The sequence below is a fragment of the Crocuta crocuta genome, unplaced genomic scaffold (genome assembly GCF_008692635.1).
Source record: "Crocuta crocuta isolate KB4526 unplaced genomic scaffold, BGI_CrCroc_1.0 scaffold339, whole genome shotgun sequence".
In the NCBI taxonomy this organism is placed as follows: domain Eukaryota; kingdom Metazoa; phylum Chordata; class Mammalia; order Carnivora; family Hyaenidae; genus Crocuta; species Crocuta crocuta.
This window is the reverse complement of record NW_027530357.1, coordinates 1,802,211-1,824,357: the sequence shown is the minus strand read 5'-3', so window position 1 is coordinate 1,824,357 and position 22,147 is coordinate 1,802,211. Positions and strand designations below refer to the sequence as shown.

At 47.7% G+C, this 22,147-nt stretch overlaps 2 protein-coding genes across 2 annotated transcripts in view; both read left to right on the top strand.

The window, feature by feature from the left end:
* CABP1 (calcium binding protein 1) overlaps positions 1-22,147 on the top strand; it is a 55,939-nt gene that overhangs the window by 13,673 nt on the left and 20,119 nt on the right. The window contains exon 2 of the mRNA XM_077766004.1: positions 20,559-20,716. The gene's annotated coding sequence lies outside the window, so the exon portion shown is untranslated. The remainder of the gene's footprint in view (positions 1-20,558; positions 20,717-22,147) is intronic.
* The window catches only part of UNC119B (unc-119 lipid binding chaperone B), a 68,602-nt gene continuing 66,700 nt past the window's right edge, over positions 20,246-22,147 (top strand). The window contains exon 1 of the mRNA XM_077766042.1: positions 20,246-20,276. Within this exon, the coding sequence (XP_077622168.1) occupies positions 20,246-20,276 (31 nt within the window). The remainder of the gene's footprint in view (positions 20,277-22,147) is intronic.

Here is a 22,147-nt window from a genome sequence, read left to right as displayed (position 1 = left end):
TCCTTGGCCCCTGACTTTGCCGTATAGCAGTGACCCTCCCTTCAGTTTTAGGATTTTTCCAGACTTGAGCAAAATCTCACACACCATTTGGACACAAATATTTTTGGCTGGTGATCTGACTCCCTGTTCTGCTGGAATCCAGTCCCCGGTGTCATTCAGCCTGGGTGGGAGTGGCTCAGAAATTCCCGAGGGTAAATTTTATAGGATGCATATCTTGCCACAGTTAATAAAAAGTTCCCAAGGGGATGCAAGACCCCCTCCCCGCCCCCACCGTGTTATGTCACAGTGCGTGGGGCTGACGTCACAGGGACGGGGCGTGGGCTCTGCTGTGTATGTCTGTTCTCTCTGCTGCTGGCTCTCTCTGCTAGCGCTGCGCTCTGCCAGGGCCGCCCGCAGGCCTTGCTTGCTTTTCAAAAATAACTCTGGAGTCTCACTGAGGCGGGGGGTGGGGGTGGGGGCTGCTTCCTTGGTGTCCCAGGCTGTGTGTTAATCCTTCCAACGCAGGACTTCCTGAAGCCAGCTCTGGGCTGGGGAGCTGCTTATCAACTGTTGTCTGGCTCAAGTAGTTCAGTTGCTGACATCCTGCTTCAGTACCCACAGCCTTCCAGGAAGTAGGGCAAATGAGTCCTTCCTGGTGCCTATTCATTCATTCATTCATTCATTCAGCAGGTATCTCTCAGTGCCCATTGCCTGCAGAGTGCCCCTCTTGGGTGGCCTCTGTTGCTTTTTCCATTTGTTTCTGAGTTATCTCCTTGGTCCTCTACGGATTTCTACTTCCTTCTGCAAAGTAGGGGGATTTTAATTAGAGTGGCCGACTCAGTCCCAGAAGGAAACAGATGGCCTGCTCAAATTGGATAATTTGAGGAAGGCTGAATAAAGGGACTATTTAGGTGTCAGCGGGGTGTCAGGGAATCGAAAAGGGGTAGTTCATTCCCGGGCCAGTTGAGGTGCGAGAGAGCTCTTACCTCCCTGGGCCTGGCAGCCAAGGGAGCCCCAGGGCTCAGAGGGAGTTGTATGGAGCGAACCACCTTGAGGGAGGAGCAGTGACCTTCTGTTGAGGAACAGAGCCAGCCTGAGGTGGCCTGCAGGGAGGGAGCCGAGGAAGAAATATCCTGACCTCACTCTTCCCTCTCCCTTCCGTCTCTTCCTTGGGGCTCCCCACTGGCCAAAAGACAGAGGAGTCTGTGGACTCTGAACAAGTCAGTCTCTGTGGGCACAGAGCAGGCTGGGAAAGGATGGAGAGTGGTTCTGGACGGACAGATGGAGGCTATTCAGTTACTCACCTACTAGCGGTCATAGTAGGTCAGGTGGATAAACGCTCGAAAACGTCAGCTCTTATCATTACTGCTTGTTTCCGTTGTTCATCGGTGCGTAACAGATTCCCCCCAAACTCATTGGCTTTAAAAACCTTATAAATATGGGTTGCCTGGATGGCTCAGTCAGTTAAGTGTCCGACTTCAGCTCAGGTCATGATCTCACGGTTTGTGGGTTTGAGCCCCGCGTCGGGCTCTGTGCTGGCAGCTAGCTCAGAGCCTAGAGCCTGCTTCAGATTCTGTGTCTCCGTCTCTCTCTGACCCTCCCCTGCTCATGCTGTCTCTCTCTCTCAAAAATAAATAAAACATTAAAAAAATTAAAAAAAAAAAACCCTTATAAACATTTATTACCTCGCACAGTTTCCATGGGTCAAGAATTGGGAGCAGCTTAGCGGGGTGGTTTTGACTCCCAGTCTCTTCCTGAGGATGTGGTCAAGCTGTCAGCCAGTCATCGGAAGGGCCCGGCTGGCTCACTGCCATGGCTGGGAAGCTGGCGCTGGCTGTTGGCAGGAGCCCTTCTTCGTTCCTTGCCATCCAGACCTCTCCACGGGGCTGCATGAAAAGCCTCATGACTTCGTGGCTGGCTTCCCCTAGAAGGAGTGATCCAAGAGCAGCAGGCTCAATGCGTTTTCTGACCTAGTCTCCAAAACCACACACCATCATTTCGGCAATGTCTCATTTGTTACACAGGTCAGCCTATTCCCTGTGGAGGGGACTCCATGGGGGCAGGAAGAATCCGACGCCTTCTTAGAGGTTGGCTACCACAGTTCATAATACATTTGCTTGTTTATCTTTTCAAAAGTCCCATGAGCTTATCTAACAAAATAAATGAAATGAAAAAAAAAGAAAAAACCAACGAACAAAACAAAGCAAAACAAAAAAATCCTATGACGGAAGTATTATCGTTATTACCATTGTCGCTTTTCTGTTGGGGAAATAGAGGCACAGAAAAATGAAACTGTGTGCCCAAGAGTCTGCAGCTAGTAAGTAGCAAAACCAGGAATTCAACCCAAGTGGTCTTTTTTAAAAAAATCAATTTTAAGGGCACCTGGGTGGCTCAGTCGGCTAAGCATCCGACTTTGGCTCAGGTCATGATCTCATGGCTTGTGAGTTCGAGATCCGCATCAGGCTCTGTGCTGAGAGCTCAGAGCCTGGATCCTGCTTCAGATGCTGTGTCTCCCTCTCTCTCTGCCCCTCCCCTGCTCACACACACATACACACACACACACACACACACTCTCTCTCTCTCTCTCAAGAATAAATAAACATTAAAGCTTTTTTTAATTTTTTTTTTAAATTTCTGAGAGAGAGAGACAGCATGAGCAGGGGAGGGTCAGAGAGAGAGGGAGACACAGCATCTGGATCAGGCTCCAGGTTCTGAGCTGTCAGCACAGAGCCCGACACGAGGCTCGAACCCACGAACCATGAGATCATGACCTGAGCCAAAGTCGGACGCTTAACTGACTGAGCCACCCAGGCGCCCCTAAAATTTTTTTTAAAAAATCAATTTTATTGGGGTATAAGTAATAATGAAGTAATAGAACATTTTCCTGCCCCCCAATTTTCCCTCATGCCCCTTAGCAGTCATTCCTCCTGGGCCCCATTCCAGGCAATCACTGATCTGCTTTCTGTCACTATTGATGATTTTGTCTGTTCTGGAACTTTATATAAATGATATGTATGTTTCCTTTTGTTTGTTTGTTTTAAGTTTATGTATTTTTGAGTGAGAGAGAGAGAGGGAGAGAGAGAGAATGCCAAGCAGGCTCCATGCTGTCAGTGCAGAGCCTGATGCCTCAGAACTCAGTCCCACGAACTGTGAGATGATGACCTGAGCTGAAATGAAGACTTGGACACTTAACTAACTGACTGAGCCGCCCAAGTGCCCTTGAACACCCGCTGAAGTTTTGATTAGGATTCCACTGAATCTATAGAATCAGTATGGGGAGAAGGGACATTTTTTTGTGTGTGGTTTCTTTTTTTTTTTAATAGTTTATTGTCAAGTTTGTTTCCATATAACACCCAGTGCAGAAGGGACATTTTATACATGAGCATGGTATATTTCTTCATTCATTTACATCTTTCATGTCTTTCCGTAAGATTCCATAGCTTTCGGTGTACAAATCTTGCACATGTTTTATTAACCGTATCCCTAAATATTTTATTTTTTGATGCTTTCAGAAATGTTTCCATACATTTCACTTTCCAATTATTTATTGCTAGTATAGAAAAATGCCTTTTTTTAAATAATGACCTGAAATATATCCTTTCATTTTGCTAAATAAAATTATTCCAATAGTTTTGTTTGTGTTGTGAATTCCTAGGATATTCTGCATTCTGCATACACAGTCATGTCATCTGCATATAAGCACAATTTAACTTTATCCTTTCCCCCATTTTTTTTTCCCCTTATTGTCCTGGGTAAGGACCCTCAATCCAGTGTTGCAGAGACGTGGTGAGAGCAGATATTTTTGCCTCGTTCCCAGTCTTAGGGCTGAAAGCATTTAGACTTTCAGCATATGTTAGCTGTAGGTTTTTAAAATTTTTAAAAAAAAAATTTAAAGATTCAAAAAAATTTTTTAAAGCAATCTCTTCATGGGGCCCTTCATGGGACTTGACCCTGACTGCGATCAGGAATTACAGGCTGTACAGACTGAGCCAGCCAGGCGCCCCCACTGCAGGTATTTTCAAGCTGCCCTTCAACAGGTTGAAGAAGTCCTCTTTGTTTTGACCCTGCTCACATTTGTTTTTGTTTTTATTTTTTAAATGTTTATTTATTTATTTTGAGAGAGAGAGCATGAGCACAAGCACAGGAGAGGCCGAGAGAGAGGGAGAGGGAATCCCAAGCAGGCTCCGTGCTGACAGAACAGAGCCTGATGCAGGGCTCAATCTCACAAACCATAAGATCATGACCTGAGCGGAAGTCAGGAGTGGAATGCTTAACCAACTGAGCTGCCCAGACGCCCCAGTTTGTTTTTGTTTTTAAGTCATGAATGGGTGTCAGTTTTATCCAGTGTCTTCTCACATCAATTGACACGACCATGAAGTAGACCCATATATATCCTTTTAAAAAGAAAATTGACGTAAGATTCATATACAATTAACCATTTTTATTTTTCAAGTTCATTTATTTATTTTGTGGAGGGGTGCAGAGAGAGAGAGAATCCTAGGCAGGCTCTGCACTGTCAGCACAGAGCCCGATGAGGGGCTCAATCTCACGAACCATGAGATCATGATCTGAGCCCTGAGCCAACATCAAGAGTCAGACACTTAACCCACTGAGTCACGCAGGTGCCCCACAGTTAACCATTTTTATTTTTTAATTTATTTTTTAAAAGTTTTATTTATTTCAGAGAGAGGGAAAGAGAGAGCGTGAGCAGGGGAGGGTCAGAGAGAGAGGGAGACACAGAATCTGAAGCAGACTCCAGGCTCTGAGCTGTCAGCACAGAGCCCGACGCGGGGCTCGAACCCACGAACCGCGAGATCATGACCTGAACCGAAGTCAGTGCTCAACTGAATGAGCCACCCAGGCGCCCCCACAGTTAACCATTTTTTTTTTTAATTTTTTTTTTAATGTTTTATTTATTTCTAGGAGAGAGAGAGAGACAACGTGAGCAGGGGANATTTTTAAAGTGAACAAATCAGTGGCATTGCACAACCACCGCCTCTATCCAGTTCCAAAAACACCTTTATCACCCGAAAAGGAAACCCTGCACCCCATTAAGAAGTTACTTCCCATTCTCCCTCACAACTCCTGGCAACCATCAATTTGTATTCTGTCTCTGTGGTTTTACCTATTCTGGACGCTTCATATAAATGGAGTTGTCCAGCATGTGATCTTTCATGTCTGGCTTCTTTCACTTAGCATAACGTTTTTGAGGTTGATGAACACTATAGCATGTGTTAACTACCTTATTCCTTTTTTATGGCTGAATAACGTTTCATTGTATGGGCATAACACAGTTTCTTTACCCAGATATATTCTTTTTTTTTAAGTTTATTTATTTTGATAGAGGATGGAGTGGGGGGCAGAGAGAGAGAAAGAGAGAAAGAATCCCAAGTAGACTCTGCACTGTTAGCGTGGAGCCCTATGTGGGGCTTGAACCCATGAACCACTAGATCATGACCTGAGCTGAAATCAAGAGCCGGATGCTTAACTGACTGAGCCACCTAGATGCCCCTACCCAGATATATTCTTAACCACTATTTGATGCTATCTTTCCATGTGCTAGGTGCTGTCTTTAGCTCTACAGACAGAGCAGAGAACAAAGGAGAAGTGGCCTTGCCCAGGTGGAGCTCAAGTCTCTTCTGGAACTTGGTGTGTTCTCTGTCCATTTCTGATCACATTGGAGGTTCTATATGTTCCTGCTTGTTCATCTCCATAGCCCCAGTGTCTAGCCCACTGCTCTTAGCTGACCAGATGGGTTTTAATCTGGGAAGGCTTCATGGAGGAAGCACCTTTTTTTTTTTTAACAAATAGTTTATTGTCAAATTAGTTTCCACATAACACCCAGTGCTCATCCCCACGAGTGCCCTCCTCCATGCCCCCCCCTCCACATCCATCAGTTCTCAGTTTTTGTCAGCATTCAAGAGTCTCTCATGGTTTGCCTCCCTCCTTCTCCCCCATTTCCCCCCTTCTTCTCCCCCACGGTCCTCCATTAAGTTCCTCCTAATCCTCCTATACGTGCAAACATATGGTATTTGTCCTTCTCTGCCTGACTTATTTCACCAGCATAACACCCTCAAGGTCCATCCACGTTGCTACACATGGCCAGATTTCATTGTTTCTCATTGCCATGTAGTTTTCCATGGTATAGATAAACCACATCTTCTTGATCCATTCATCTGTTGATGGACACGTAGGCTCTTTCCATGATTTGGCTATTGTTGAGAGTGCTGCTATGAACATTGGGGTACATGTGCCCCTGTGCATCAGCACTCCTGTGTCCCTTGGGTAAATTCCTAGCAGTGCTATTGCTGGGTCATAGGGGAGTTCTAGTGTTCATTTTTTGAGGAACTGGAGGAAGCAGCTTTTGAGCAGAGCCTTGAAGTCTGAGGAGGTGAGCAGTTTCCTTGAGGCCACAGCAATTAATAACAGTAACTATCATTTATCAAGCACATAGTGTGTGTCACACACTATAATGAACACATTATCTTCCCCAGGAGCAGCCGGCTAGTGAGGGCCAGAGGAGAGTTTGGATTTGAACAAGGACTCATGCTAAGCGTGACTGCCTTGTACTGACTCCCTTTCCAAGCCTGGTTCCAGATTGGGGTTGGGGGATTCTCTTCTCTGTATTCTAGCTCCCCTGTCTTTCTTCTTCTGGGGACATCTGGATGGGACTAGAGTGGCAAAGCCTGGACATGGGGCACTCCGCGTCTTGAAAAGGACTCTTCAGATCCTACCCTTCTGGGTCCTTTGGACTTAGCTGAGTCCCAGGCCTCTGGGGGACCCTTCTGTCCTTTGCGGCACCCTTTCCTCCCCCAGGCTCCCCACTTCTTCCGTAGCCCCTCTAGCTCATCGGGCTGTGCTGGAGTCTGTGGGGAAAGGAGCAGGATTTCGGCTAAATATAAACCAGGCTGTTCCAGTTTCCAAATAGAACAAAGGAGCAGGGTGTTAAGTTGATTTTTATAAATAAAGAGAGAGGGAGTGAGAGAATATTTTTTCGAGATGTTTAATAAAATCGCCTGTGAGAGGCAGGAAAATCACTGGGCTGCAGTGGGAGGGTTTGGAGGAGGAAGGGGGTGAGAGAGAGGGTGGAAGATGCTTCCTCCTTCCTGCTGCGGTGCTTGCCAGTGTCCTTGTCCTTTCCCTGGGTCCGGGGAGAGCCCGTGGGGCCGAGGGGGTTGAGAAGCAGGGGAGGGACATGAGGGTCCCTGGGCGGAGGAGGAGGACAAGGAAGGCTCATCATCATAACAGCCACTGCGTACCGAGCACCCACTGTATGCCAGGGCCTGTGCTAGATTATGCATCATCTCACCAAATGCGCACAAGTGCATGAAGTTGGGATGCTCGTCATTGGGCGCTCTGTGATCTAGCCCCTGCCTACCTCTCTGACCTCATCTCCTCGCCCTCTGCCCCCCCCCCCACTTCACTCCCACTATGCGGGCTCCAACACCAAACCCCTTCCCTTCCCGAGGCCCATAGGCCTCCTCTTCCCTCTGCCTCGAGGCCTCCCAGCCTGCTCCTTCTCATTATTCAGGAGAATCACTGTCACTTTTTTCCTGACCACCTTATCTGACGAGTGCATTGCCTGGTTTCATTTTCTTCATTCACACCTCACTTCTGAGATTACTTGCTTATGTCTCTCCTCTACCTCCGCCAAAACGAAAGTCCCCACGAAGACAGAGGTTCTGTCTCTCTCATCCACTGCTCCAGCACCAGGAAGGAGCTACAGCAGAGCCTGGCCCATGGTCGACATTGCTGAGTATGCGTTTGCTGAATGAATGGATAAGTGAATGAGGCTCAGAGAGGTAAAGCGACTTGCTCGAGGTCACACAGCTGGGAATGACAGAGCCAGAAGGGAGCCCAGATTTGTCTGCCTGCCAAATGCATGCTCCTTCTACTATTTTACAAGGCTTCCAGCATGGCAGAGGAGGGGACTTAAGGGGATGTCTCTGGAACCTGGGAATTTGGGGGAGATGACCAGACACAATCCTGCAGGTTCAAAGTGAGGGTGTCAGTGAAGCCAAATGATCGCTATTCCCTTCATCTTTTTTTTTTAAAGTTTATTTATTTATTTTGAGAGAGAGAGAGAGAATGTGTGTGTGTGTGCGTGCGCACGCGCAAGGGAGGGGCAGAGAGAGGAGAGAGAAATCCCAAGGAGGCTCTGCACCGACAGCCCTGCTGACATGGGGACTCGATCTCACAAATCATGGGATCATGACCTGAGCCGAAGTCAACATCAGACGCCTAATCGACTAAGCTACCCAGGTGCCCCACTGTCACCTTCATCTCTAAACAATGTGTATGACATATAAAAATTATTAAACAGATCGTTGAGGAAGCTGTTAGGTAGAGAGAGCTTTACTCAATATCACCCAAAGGGGGGCCACTGTAAGCTTTGTAGGGTTGGGTGTGGCAGGGTGGCAGAGAGCTTCTCAGCTCAGGAAGTGGAAGGGATGCCAGAGGAAGCAGAGATATTTTGCACCCCCATAACCTGCACCTGCTCCCCTCCCCCCTCCACTCACAGCGGTATGCAGACACTTGGTGGGCTAGGGACAAGTGGCTGCATGCGACGCCCCCCTCCCCTCGGGGCCTGAGGGGAGGTGCTCATGCCTTTCTGCTGACATCAAATTCCGCCTCACCAGGCACTGTGTGGCTTGGACAAGTCACACAGCTCTCTCTCTGAGTCTCAGTTTCTTTCTGTGTAAGATGGAGATGGTGAACTTTGCTTGGTTATGAGGATTAGAGATACTGCATCGTATGTCAGGAGCTGTCCTTCAAACTCATGGTAGAATGCCTGGAAGCTGCCATTTTCTTATTTATTGTTACCATTCTCTGGATTACAATCTAGTCGAGCACTGGGACTATCACCGCATTAATTGAACAGCTACTATAGGCCAACTTCTGGGCTAAGCGCTCTAGGTCAGGTATCTTGTTGAATCCCCATACTATTTCCATGAAGTAAGTACAATTATCGTTAGCCTCATCATACCACCATAATATATTATTATCATAATACTAATATCATGAATGAGGAAAATGGGGCTCCCAAGGGGGAAGTGACTTGCCTCAGGTCATGCGGTCAGAGAAGAGAGCCCTGGGCCTGAAATCCAGGTAGGCCCCGGATCTTGGGCGTTTCAGTATTCTGCAAACCTGCCTCTCAGAACTAGGAACCAGTGGGCTTTCTAGTGCTCCGGGAGGTTCAGCCTGGGAGAAGTGGGGAGTGACAGAGTCCATGAGAAGCAGAGGCCTGGCCTTGATGAAGAGGTCCGGGAGGGAGCCGGGGGGTGGGGCAGGGTTAGGGAGTGATGTTGCAGTTTGAGGGGCTGTGGCTCCAAGCCTCTGACTCACTCAGAGATTCGCAGCGCAGGAGATGCTATTTATAACCTGAAGGTTCTAGCAGCCTCTGGAGCATGGAGCCTTGCTGCTACCTGGGGTCCTTCTCCCTGGGGCTGTGGGGCAGGGAGGGGAAGGTTGGGGGGGGAGGGAGGCCACCAGCTGAGCCTCCTTTCTCTTTGCTCTGAGCTCTCCGATCAGCACAAAGTGCACACCTGAGTGCCCCGCGGCTCACTCTGGGGCTGTCCGGCTTGTCATCGGCAGAGCGCCTGGCACCTACGACATGGGTGGGTGAGTGAATGAAGAGCAGTCGCTGTAGGCTTTTTTATTGGGTCAGATCATGTCATTTCTCTGCCCCAAACTCTCCAAGTGGTTTTTCATCTGGTGTAAAAGCCAAAGTCCTCACAGTGGTCTACAAAGCTCAATACTCGATCTGGGTCCTGATTCCTCTGACTTCCTACCCTCTCTCATGCTTGCTTCACTCTAGAAGCCTCTTTGCTGTTCCTGGGAACACACTAGGTATGTTCCTGCCTTGGGGCCACCACTCTCTTTTCCTCTTCCTGGGATGCTTTTCCCCCAGAGACTGCTATGTCTTCCTCACCTCCTTCAGGACTTGCTTAAAGGCTAACTTCTTGTGAGGCCTTCCCTGACCGTTCTACTTAAAACCCAGCCCAGGGCCGCCTGGGTGGCTCAGTTGGTTGAGCATCCAACTTCAGCTCCGGTCATGATCTTGCGGTCTGTGGGTTCGAGTCCCACATCGGGCTCTATGCTGACAGCTCAGAGCGTGGAGCCTGCTTCAGATTCTGTGTCTCTCCCCTCTCTCTGACTCTCTCCCACACATGCTCTGTCTCTCTCCATCTCTCAAAAATGAATAAACAGTAAAAAAATTAAAAAAACCCACCAACCCCATGCAATACACTCCTTATTCTGTATCCCTGCTCATTTTTTTTCCCATAACAGTTCCATTATCTAACATCCTACATGTATTACTAACTTTTCCTTTTATTATCTCTCTCCTTCTATTAGAATGTCCGTTGCAGAGGGTAGGAATTGTCTGTTTTGATCGCTGCCACATCCCTACTGCCAGGAACAGAGCCTGGGGTATATATAGTGCTCAGGACATTTTTGTTGACTGCATTGAGTTCACTGAGATTTTCTTGGACTTGCTGTGTGAGCATGGGCGGCTACCTTCACCTCTCTGGGCCTCGGTCTATTGGACTCAGTGGCTTTCCAGTTTGGACAGTCCTAGGGCTCTGTCCCTTCAGCCTGGCTCCTGAGACTTCTTTCCAGAATACTTGCTGAAAGAAGAGCTGGCCGAGGCCTGGCTTGATATTTTTCTCCCAGACTCAACGTTTCTGTGCACAGTGTGCAAGCCTGGAAGCGGGCATGTGCCAGCACTCTCGTTTCTGTCAGGGGCTTTGAGCAGATGCCTTCGTGTGAATGAGCCTCAACATGTATTTGGGAACCTGGATGAGATAGGACATTCCAGAAAAATGTCAGCACAGGTCCTAATCCTGTCTTCCTTCTTTTTTTTGTTTCCAACGGAGCAAAAAGTAGAAATTTCCAAGGGCATGGCAGGCCCTTCTTGAATTAGCTGATGGAAACACCTGCTTCTCTGGAGATGCAAGGAAAGAGCTTGTTGACGGCGAATCCCCGTACCTGTAACAGGCTGTTTCCACTTCCCCAGGACCAGCTGTGAGAAACCCACAGCAGAGCTGCCCACCTTCCAATCAGGGAAGCCCGCAGAACCGCAAGCTTCAGTGGGGATGCCAGGCCCATTTTTAGATCTCATCTGTTCTTAATGGGAGATGGGTCCAAACTTTCCCAGGTTTCTAGAATAGTCTTTGGCAGGTCTTCCTCCTTCAGCTCCTCGGGTCTTGGCTCAAATGCCAACTTCTCATGAGGCCTTCCCTGGCCATTCTACTTAAAACTGTGCCCATGCAATACATTCCTTATTCCCTTTCCCTCCTCAATTTTTTTCATGACACTTGCCATTATGTAACATACTAGATATGTTATTGATGGGCTTTGGAATTTATTCATAGCTCCAATTATACACTATCTTATAATTACATGATCTTCTCTGCATTGGTACACCCCAGGCATACCTAGCACAGTACCTGGCATCTGGTAGGCACCACTACATTTTTGTTAGAAAACTTAATTTTTGGGGTACCGGGGGGGCTCAGTCAGTTAAGTGCCAGGCTCTTGACTTCGGCTCAGGTCATGATCTTGAGGTTTGTGAATTAAAGCTCATGTCTGGCTCTGTGCTGACAGCTCAGAGTCTGCTTGGGATTCTCTCCCTCTCCCACTCTCTGCCCCTCCCCTGTTGATGCATGTGCACTCTCTCCCTCTCTCTCACAAAATAAATAAATAACCTTTAAAAAAAAAGTTAATTTTCATAAGTAATGGGCAGTGGGCAATACTGTCATCTTATGGGTGATGAGACTGAGGCTCAGCGGTGACATGACTTGCCCAAAGTCACACAGTCACACAGCCAGGACATGCACACAGCTGGCTCACATTCAACAGGGAAGGAGAGAGGCCATCCCTCCCAGTGGCAACCACACTTTGGGAAAACAGACTTTACTCTTGAAGGATGAGCATGGACATAAGAAGACTTAGGTGTCTGGAAGACAGAGAAAATTGAGTTCAAGTCCCAGGACTATCATTAGAAAAGTCCCTGGTTTTTGCCACAGGAGCCTCCATTTCTCCATCTGTAAAATGGGCATATCAGTCCCTTTACTACACAAAGCCATTGAGAGTATTCAATGAGATATTTTAGCCCAATGCCTGCTACCTGGGCTATGCTCAGTGCAATGCAACCCAGCCCCACCCTGACCTCCCGAGTGACCTCACAACCCTCTCTCCCAATTCTGCCAGCCCTCAAGTGGGCCATATTGAAATGCCCCAACATGTGGGCTAGGGTGGAGAGATCATGTGATGAACACTTCTCCGGTGCACGCGCATCCACTGCATCACCTGGCTGATACCATACAAGTGCGCAGGTGTGAGGCCAGAGGAAAGTCATGCACCTGTTGGGATACTTGGGGCCATTATGTTCACACCTCAGCTGGGGGGTCCTGCAGCAACTGAATATGCGCTTGATGGGGAGAGAGAAAGCGAAGACTTTCTGGAACACTAAAGGAGGTTTTATTGGCCTTTCTATTTTTGAGGGAGGCTTTGGGAGGCCCCTGGGGCTAAGGCAACCCCCTCCTAGGGAAATGGTCGATATGGCCCCCATGAGGCCAGACAGCCCTGCTGGGCAGCATTTCCTCGTTCCTTCAGATGGGACACAGATGAGCCTTTGGCCCTTCTCTTGGTGTTCTGCGCTAGGGGTGCTGTGACTTAGGTCTAGCTGGGGAGACAGACATTCCCTGGAAAGTGTAAACTGAGCAGAAACCAGAGGGATGAGTCTGAGTTAACCTGGAAAAGAAGGGAGAAGAAGAGGTTACAGACAGATCTGGGAACAGAGGGCGAAGGCCTTCAAGTGGGAAGAAGGCCGGCTGGTCGAGATAACTGAGGTGGAAGCAGTGACCGTGCGACGAAGTTTGGACTTGACCCTAAGCCGTGGGAAGCCATTGAAGCTGAGGAATAACGGGATCTTTATAGTCCTGCATTGAGTATTTTTGCTTTGCTTTCTCGTTTAAAGAAAAAAAATGGATTTTGAATCCCATACCTGACATTCTAATTTTTTTTAGAAGTAGAAAATAAGGGAACAATGGAATGCATATATACCTCCAGGATTAAATATGCTAACAGATGCGAACTGCCTGGCATTCCATATGTGGTCTATAAACGGTAGTTCCCTTATCTTTCCCCTAAATTCCATTCCACGAGCACGGAAGGAGATCAATCCTCCCTCCAGACCAAAGATAAATTTCATTTGAAGTACTCTACATGGATGAAAAATCTGGATCAATTCAAAAGATCAAAGGGTGATTTTTTTTTTTTTTTGGTTACCAAATTATTATTTGAATAGTACGCTCGCTGCGATCATACAACCTGTTTTTTGCTGTATGGAAATACAAATTGGTATTCAACTTTTTAGGAATATGTTTATCGTGTAAAAGAAACAAACTGCATGAAGTGAGAGCTCACGTCCACGTTGTTTCTCACTAAGATCACCACCTTTCTGGCCGCCTAGTAGGCTTTTGAATACTTGTGTGATTGATTTCACTCCTGGAATGTGTTTTCTGCTAAAACTCCGGTCAAGGGCATCAGCTCTGCAGTTCTCTCTTTAGAGTTGTTAACATGAATTTTGATGACACGAAAAAGCTTGTTCTCTGAATTATATTTAGCTCATACAAACTCTACTGCACAATTATGTTGTAAAGAGGAATTAGGTTTTATCTTTAAGTTGTTATTATAGTCTTGGGAGAAGGTGAACATTGAGAATAAGTATAAAGTAGTACAATATCGTATTATTAATTTTGCTACTTTTTCAAAACACTGCGGTGCAGGGCCTAGAACAGACTGACACGTGGTAGGTGTATCAGTCAGGGTCTGTATAAGAAACAGATGGCACGCTCAAAATAGATAATTAGGGGAGGATTTAATAGACACACTATATACAAGGGTTGGTAAGGTGTAGGGAAACCATTACGATAGTGCGGTATCCAAGAGGCTCGTAATAGCTGGAGTCTTTATCATTTTTTCATTAATTAATTTATTCATTTTGAGAGAGACCGAGATGGCAGGTGTGGGGGAGGGGCAGAGAGAGAGGAAGACAGAGAATCCCAAGCAGGCTCCACACTGACACAGGGCTCAAACCCAAGACACCAAACCATGAGATCGTGACCTGAAGCCGAAACCAAGAGTGGGATGCCTAATCCACTGAGCCACCCAGGCGCCCCAGTCTTTATCATCTCTATATCTGAACGTTGAAAGGAGGGAGAAATGACAGAACCCAGAAAGAAAGGGCCACCTTGAGAAGGAGCAATGGTGATCTGTTATCAAGAGCACAGTCAGCCCGAGGTGATCTGGACAGGAGGGAACTGGAGGAATAAATACTTTGACCTCACCCTCCTTCTGCCCTCCAGTCCTCTGCTGCTGCCTCCCATTGGCTGGAAACTAATAAGACAGAGGAGTGAGTTGAAGTAGGTTATACAGGTGAGCACCTCAGGGCAAACAGCAGGATGGATAGAAAAGTGGATCTGAAGGAGCAATTGGAAAATATCTGGTGCAGAAGACTTCATTTCCTTGTTGGGTAAAGCCTTGATGTTTAAATCTTGGTATTTTGGTAAGAAAATGAAACCTTTCAGAATGGCACTCTGGCAGTTAAGTTCAAGGTCATTCGTTCATTCATTCTGCTACTGAACATACTATAAAAAAGTACTGTGCTGAGCATTTTGAGAGAAGCTCAGCCATGGCAAAAGAATCGCAGACATGCAATGAATTTTCCTTCTTGATGCATGTATTTAAAAGAAATTATTATCAGAATATAGTTGATATGCAATGTTATATTAGTTTCAGGTGCAACCACATAGTGATTCAACAATTCTGTACATTACTCAGTGTTCACCAAGATGACTGGAATTTACCATCTGTCACCATACAATGTTTTACTGATGCATGTATTTTTAAGAACACATCCCCACTCGATCAAAGCACCTGTCTAGAGCTCTGAATAGTAAACAGGACCCCACCGGTCTCAAAATTAGGTACTGCTCCCCCAGAAGCAAGTGAGTTCAGTTCAGGCAAAGCCCGCAGGTTCTGAATCTTGCGGCTGGCCACCGGCAGCAGTTAACATTCCTTGCCATGTTGGTACCTAGGAGGTAGTAGCTGAATAGTCATTTTTCAGGCAATCAGAGTAGGATTTATCAGTGCAACTCTGGAAATTAGACTTGCTGCTATGAATGGAGTCGATTGTGGTCTCACATGGTCTGAATCTGTGAAATCGTGTTCCTCTTTAATGAGGTCCTCTCAGAGGAGGAGGGGACAGGTCTCCTTTAGTGACATGACTCCGACAAGCAAATCAATTCGTTCCATTTGTTTCCTCTTTGAAAACAGCAATCCTCGAGCGTTACATAATCTAATCTTCATGCCTCGCTGGTTTGTTCTGTCCTCCTGAGGAATCGGCAGATGGTGCCAATGCAGAGACCCGCGCACACGCCTCGCAAGCCTCGTGGTAACGGGAGAGATGCTCACAGTGTCTGTCTCTTTGCCGTGGGGTCCCTTGCTGGCATTTGTTTCCCTGGATCGGTTTGCTCTTTACCATTCCTCAGGCACCGCTGGCTTCTTGCCTTGGGCTCTCATTCCAAGATTAATTGGAAATGCTGAAAGCAGATAAAAAGAGAACAGAAAGTGAAGTTGAAAGGGCAGAGAATTTGCCAGATCTTTTCTAAAAGCCCTCTTCCATTAAAGGCTGAGTGGCTTCGGGGTTTCAGCTCCAGACCTTCCTCATCCAGCCCGCTCCCGGTATACATCTTTGTTGCTGGGTTACACATAGCCCAGGGACAGGACTGGCTGTGTCAGTGCTGGGGGTGCAGAGCTCTGCTTCAGAAGGTCTCTGGATTTCTCTCTCTCCCAGTGACTCACATACCAGGAGGTGTGATTGCTCTCCAGATAGGACGATTGCCTCAAACCCACCTTCAGGTCAGTGATGTCAGCCTCACTAAAGGAAAAGTATCTCAGAACTCCGTAAGGTGAGGAGCCTCCCATCAAGGTCCTGCCAGCCAGAACCGCAGTGTTTAGATGTCCGGGCAAAGACACTGGCTGTACGTCTCATCTGCAAACTGGGAAACTGTAGCTTTAGAGGAAGCAGGCGGCTTCTCAGACATCCCGTGGTGGGGATCGTTCCGCTGATGCTCAGGTCCAGAAATCAGCTGATGGGCGCTGGTGTTGCCTTTCAGTGGTTAAAATACTGAAACACTTCCACATGAGTTGGTAAATAGTCTTTCTTTGAGCTCCCGATGCCTCCCCGCCCTCTGCTGATACTTAAGTCTCCTGAGAGGGTCTTACTTCAGGTAATTTCGTGAGTAGCCCGACCATTCCCTGCAGCAAGGCGAGCTTCCTTTGCTGAACCCACACTGTTTCCAACCTCGCGGTACAGGCAGGTCTGCTTGGTGTGGGGCCGGGCACAATTCCAAGTGCCACAGATGTAAGCACCCTGCTCACAGACTGCACTGTTGGCTGGCTCTGATATTGGATGAAACCTCCAGGCAATTAAAACATAGAACTCTCCTGCCTGGGGCAAAACCACGCCAGGTCCTTAAAGGTCACATGTACTTTTATGGTGGCTGGTCACTTGGGACCCAGGCTGTATATGCGAACCACAGAAATGATCTGTCTGAAGGGGAAAACCAAACTAAAACCATGCAGAACCATCTTTCAATTTCATTTCCAGCCCCACCCCCCAACCAAGTCCAAGCACAGGGGTCGCATTTCTATAAAAACAGTAACACTTTGCTTCTTTTGATTTGTTGCTCATTAACTAAGTATTAGGGGAGCATCTATAATGTGGCAGTCACTGCTAAGTGCTGGATATGAAAACAGGCCTGTCTCTGCTTTCATGGAACATACAGTCTAGTGGGAGAGACAGATAATAAAGGAGGCCATCTGGTTGGAGTGTTGTAAGGTCACCCGAACATGGGTTGCATTTCAGCTAATGGAAACTGCCTGGATGTAATGGTGACTTCCAGTGTGTTGTATGCTGACGGTATATATCTCCACTGATGGGGTACAAGGGTATGCGGTATCGTATTAAAGGAGTAAGGTGTTGGGGGTCGGAGTGCACAGTGTTCACTCTTGCATCCAGTCAAGATCTCACAGAGGCTAAGAACTGCTCTGGATTCAGGAAGGAAAGCAAGGAGCATTCTGAATGAGACCGAGGGTGATGATATGTCCTAACATTTGAAGAGCAGATATGCTGTTCTTAGAAGAAGATGGTAACCAGTTCTGGAATGAATTAAGTCACAGCACAGGGAATACAGTCAGTGGTACTTGTAATGACATTGTCTGGTGACAGATGGCGGCTACACTTGCGGTGAGCACAGCATAATGTACAGAGCTGTTGAATCACTACGTCGTACACCTGTAACTAATGTAACATAGGGTGTCAGCGATACTTCAGTAATACAAAAAGGATGGGAACTCCTGACCGGTCATCTGCACAGGGCACAGAATTCCCGGCTCTATGCTTTCTCTCTCCTTCGCCCTTGAAACCAGGAAGCAAATACAGAACTTGCTAGCTAGGATGAGTGGTACCAACTGCGCCCACAAAACCATGGCGAGCCAATGGCCTACATAGGAATCAGCTTGTGACAACCTTGGCCTCACGTCAGAAGCTCTTACGAACTGAGTTCAGCTGCTATTATTTTGAAAAATCTTAATTCACGTCCCCATGACAGTCTAGCAGTTGTCCAGTCTATTTGTCAGTATTATTTTTGCTCTACCTGTCCTGCTTGTCTGATTTATCTTTTGATTGAGTTACATTGTATACACAGTGCAGTCTTCCCTGCACAGTTCAGTTTTGACACATGCATATATTCCTGTAACCCACATCTCTTCATTTTATTTTAAAAATCTTGGAATCCTCTTAAGTGATGAACATTTGGGTCCACAGGCAGATTTCTAGAAAGGAATCCCCTATTCAGTCCACTCACTGTCCCCTCCGTGGCAAAAAAGAAAAAAAATCTCATCCAATCCTTTCCAGAGTTCTCCAATCACCACAGAGGACTTAAAGCCATAAGAACATTTAGTAATCCCAGCTTTCTGAAACCTAACACAGATTTTGTCATCTGAAAACAAGGGAGAGATTAAGTGCAGGATCTGATTCTGACAACAGCAGAAAGAAATGAGCTAGGTGGGAAACGTCATGGAGAATTAATTCAAGCACCAGTGTGCAAAGGCTCCACAGCCTTCTCCTAGACTCTACATATGACACACAGTCCTGGTCAGGAAAGTACAGTTTTTTTGGAGGAGTTTGCTACAGGGCATGACATTATCAGAGTGGCAGATGTTAAATGAGAGAGCCTGGTACTTCTTTAAGAATTTTGCCTCGGGGCACCTGGGTGGCTCAGTCAGTTAAGCCACCGACTTCAGCTCAGATCATGATCTCACGGTTCCCGCATCGGGCTCTGTGCTGACAGCTCAGAGCCTGGAGCCTGCTTTGGATTCTGTGTCTCCGTCACTCTCTGCCCCTCCCCCCCTCGTGCGCACTCTCCCCCTCTTGTGCGCACGCGCGCTCTCTCTCTCAGAAATAAATAAATGTTAAAAAACTAAAAAATAATAATTTTGCCTTTCACCCTGCCTTACTCCTTCTGGATAGATTCTCTTAGAAATTAAGACATACAGACAGCTACACACTACTGTTCTCTCTAGACTGATGCAATGGTCTCAGACCTATCTTTTCTACTTAACTGCCTTCATATGCTAAGATGTCTTTCCAGTGCTCTAAAGCAGCTGTCCTTTTGCATAACTTTGGCCACGGGTTATAGAGTCAAATAATATTACAACATATAATTATTTAATAGTTACAATCTGTATGACACATAAGGGCAAGTGAGAAGTTTTATGTGGAAATGCTCTTTTTATTTATTTTTGAGAGAGACACATGCGGAATACAAGCGGGAGAGGGGCAGAGAGAGAAGGAGACACAGAATCCGAAGCAGGTTCCAGGCTCTGAGCTGTCAGCACAGAGCCGGATGTGGGGCTCGAACCCACGAACCGCGAGATCATGACCTGAGGCGAGGTCGGACGCTCAACCGACTGAGCCCCCCAGGCGCCCCTACATCTAGTTCTTGTTACCTCCCCGCCAGACTGAAAATCCATAAGGAAAGACAGAATAGTCATTTGTTTACTGCTCTCTTCCTGATGCACACAGTGTACATGGTAGGCACTTGCTCATTTTTGTGAAATGAATGAACCGTGTTTCCTAAGGTCCTTCCAGTCCATTCCATAATGCACCAGAACCCAGTTCTGCCTGTGTCCTGTGCATACTTGTAAAACCTTCCAGGACTCTCTAATGTTGATAGAATAAAGGACACACTCCTGAATGATGTCACATTCAAATTCCTCCCCAGTCTAGTTCCAACCACTCTTCTGGGCTGGTCTCCTTGGCCACCCCCACCTTCTCCACACCCCCCAAATGATTCCAAAACACACCGTGCAGGCTCATGCTCCCAAGGCTTCACGTAAGCTGTTCCCTCTGCCTGGAATGACCTTCCTTTTACCTTCCTTATTTATCTGGTGGAATTTCACTTCTCCAAACACAGCTCAAATGTCACCTTCAACGCCTTCCCCCCTCCCCGAAAGGTTCTGCTTAACCCAGCCTGTCATTCCCTATTGCCTGTTTCCCATTACGTTATAGTGGCTTTCATTCTCTTTTGATTTTCCCGTGAATTCCTTGAGAGCAGGGACTGAATCTTACCGTCATTCTTTAAATATCTCCCAAATCTGACCACTTCTCCCCCCCCCCCCGCCCCCAATCATTCTAGCTAAGCTGCCACCTTCTCCCACCTGTTCCATGTGACAGCACCTGACTGGATCCACGTTGCCACACTGCTGTCCAACAGGCGACCTGCCGAGAAGCAGCCAATGATCCTCTAACAATGTAAACAACCATAGGCCACTCCTCTACCACAAGCCCGCTGGCGGCTTCCTTCACACTTAGGACAAACCCAAAGTCCTCGGCTGTCTGGCCCTCTCTCTCTAATTTCACCTGTCCCACCCTCCCCTTGTTTTTTCCAGCTCCATTTGCCCCTTTGCTTCTCTGCAAATATGCCAAGCTGTTTTTTCCTTGGGACTTCTGAATCGTCTCCCCTCTGGCAGGAAAGCTCTTCCCCTGGATATATGCATGGCTTGCTCCCTTACTTCCTTGTGGCCCCTCCTCAAATGTCCTCCCCCCCAGAGAGGTCCTCCCTCATCACTGTCCTACCTGCTTTATGTATCTTCACAGCACTAAATGCCACCAGCTTGTCACCATTCATTTTCCATGCATTTCTGTGGTTTCTTTGTCACCGAGAGTAGAGACTGTTCTGTTTGCCACCATGTCTCTGATACCTAGAACAGTGCCCGGCAAATAAAGGCACTCAAGTGTTTGTTGACTACATGGGTGGATCTTGGTATATGAGGTGCCTAACACAGTGCCTGGTTCTAGAAATCTTTAAGTGAATGGACAAATCAGCAAATTTTACAAGTGAAATGGAATCTTGGCGTACATTCCCACTTGGATCTGAGTGCAAGCGTTTCATCCCTTGGCTCCATGAACATAATCTTGATTGCTTTTATTTACTCTAACGTCTTAGGTGATGCAGCCAGGTTCCTCACTTTTCCAGAAATCGGTTGTGGACAGAGGCCTCGCCCGGGAAATTCGGGAATTTGGGAAAGACAACTGAGAGCGGCATGGCAGGGATTCAGAATACCCTTCAGCCCATTGCCTCTCGTCAGCAACTAAGGGACCCTGGTAAAGTATTTTATCTCCTGTGATTTATACAGATTGTGCACTTGCTGTTAATCCTGCTGAACAGATTATTCTGAGGGCTGGAACAGGCAAGACATCGATTGGTCCCAAACTCTGAGAGGGTGGGTCCTTTATGCCCTTCATATGTGAGTGGATATTGCAGTGGGGCTTCTGGGTCACTAGACCCCAGCCTGCCTCAGTATTTGTGCTTTAGGAACCCAAGTAGCTTTGATATGCCACTTCAGTCCCTCATAGGTGAGCTGGGGCGCAATTTGCCACTCTTTCCTTGTTCACTTTGGCCTCTGGCCGTTGCTTTTTCCTGCCCGTTCTGTTTGTTTTCTCTTCATTCCTTGCGTATGGGTATGTCAGAGAAGCTGGCAGCGCAGAGTGCGGTGAATCCTGGCATGAGTGAAGCGTATGTAGCATGTTGGCAATCTGTCCATCTATCCTTCTCTGGAGGCTAAGCGGTGATCAGATGTGCCCAGGTTTCATGCATGGATGGCATCAGGGCCAGAGACCAGAACAGGGAGAGCCTGGGAGGTTCAGAGGCCACCCCCTCCCTTCAAATCTCAAGTATCCCATTACTAAACAAGCGTGGGAGATGGGGCCTCATAAGGTGGAGAGGGAAAGGAACTAGCTTAACTGCACGCGGCCCTGTTCCAAGTCCTGGGCCAGGCCTTTTATGTGCGAGGCGTCATTGGATGTTACCGAGGAGTTGGTTAAACAGCTAGGTTCCGAGAGGTTGATGACACTTGTCCAGGTTACCCAGATAGTAAGTGGCAGAGCTGGGTTCTGAGATTCAAACCAGGCCTGTGTGACTCCCTGGCTGTCCACCAAGAGCAGGAATTTCTCTAACATCTGGAAAGAGGTGAAGGGGAGGGGGAGGGGGAACAGCTGGAGGGGCGGCAAATGGCTCCTACCTGAGATTTCATCACCAGGCCCTGCCAAGTCCAGGTTACACTGATGCCACCTGGCTTCTCTTCTGTTTTGAGAACTGAAAGTTCTCTGGCTGATTTACCAGGGTCAGCCTGGTCGCACTCCGGGGTACTGGAGTGGATGAAGCGCCCCATAGACGCTCCTTCCAGGGTGTCCTTCCACGCCAGGCCGGCTCCGGTGTCTGTTTACGTAGCGCTGCCACAGAGTGCCCTCACCCTTCTTGGGTCTCCAGTTCACTGCACCTCATTTCCAAAGTTGTACCCCCCGGGGGAGTGCACCCCGCCTGCATTTCTGGCGGCGGTTTCAGGTCACTGTGGGAGCCTCCAGGCGCGTTAAGAGGCACTGCCGGCTACCAAGGTCGGGGCATCTTTGGGGCCATTCGCCGAGCCCCTCGCCTAGCGCTCCCAGCGCCGCGCCGCAGTGCCCCCTCCGCCGCCAGAGGCCGCCCGGAAGCGGGGCTCCTCGAGCGCGGGGCGGGGAAAGGGGCGGGGCGCGGCG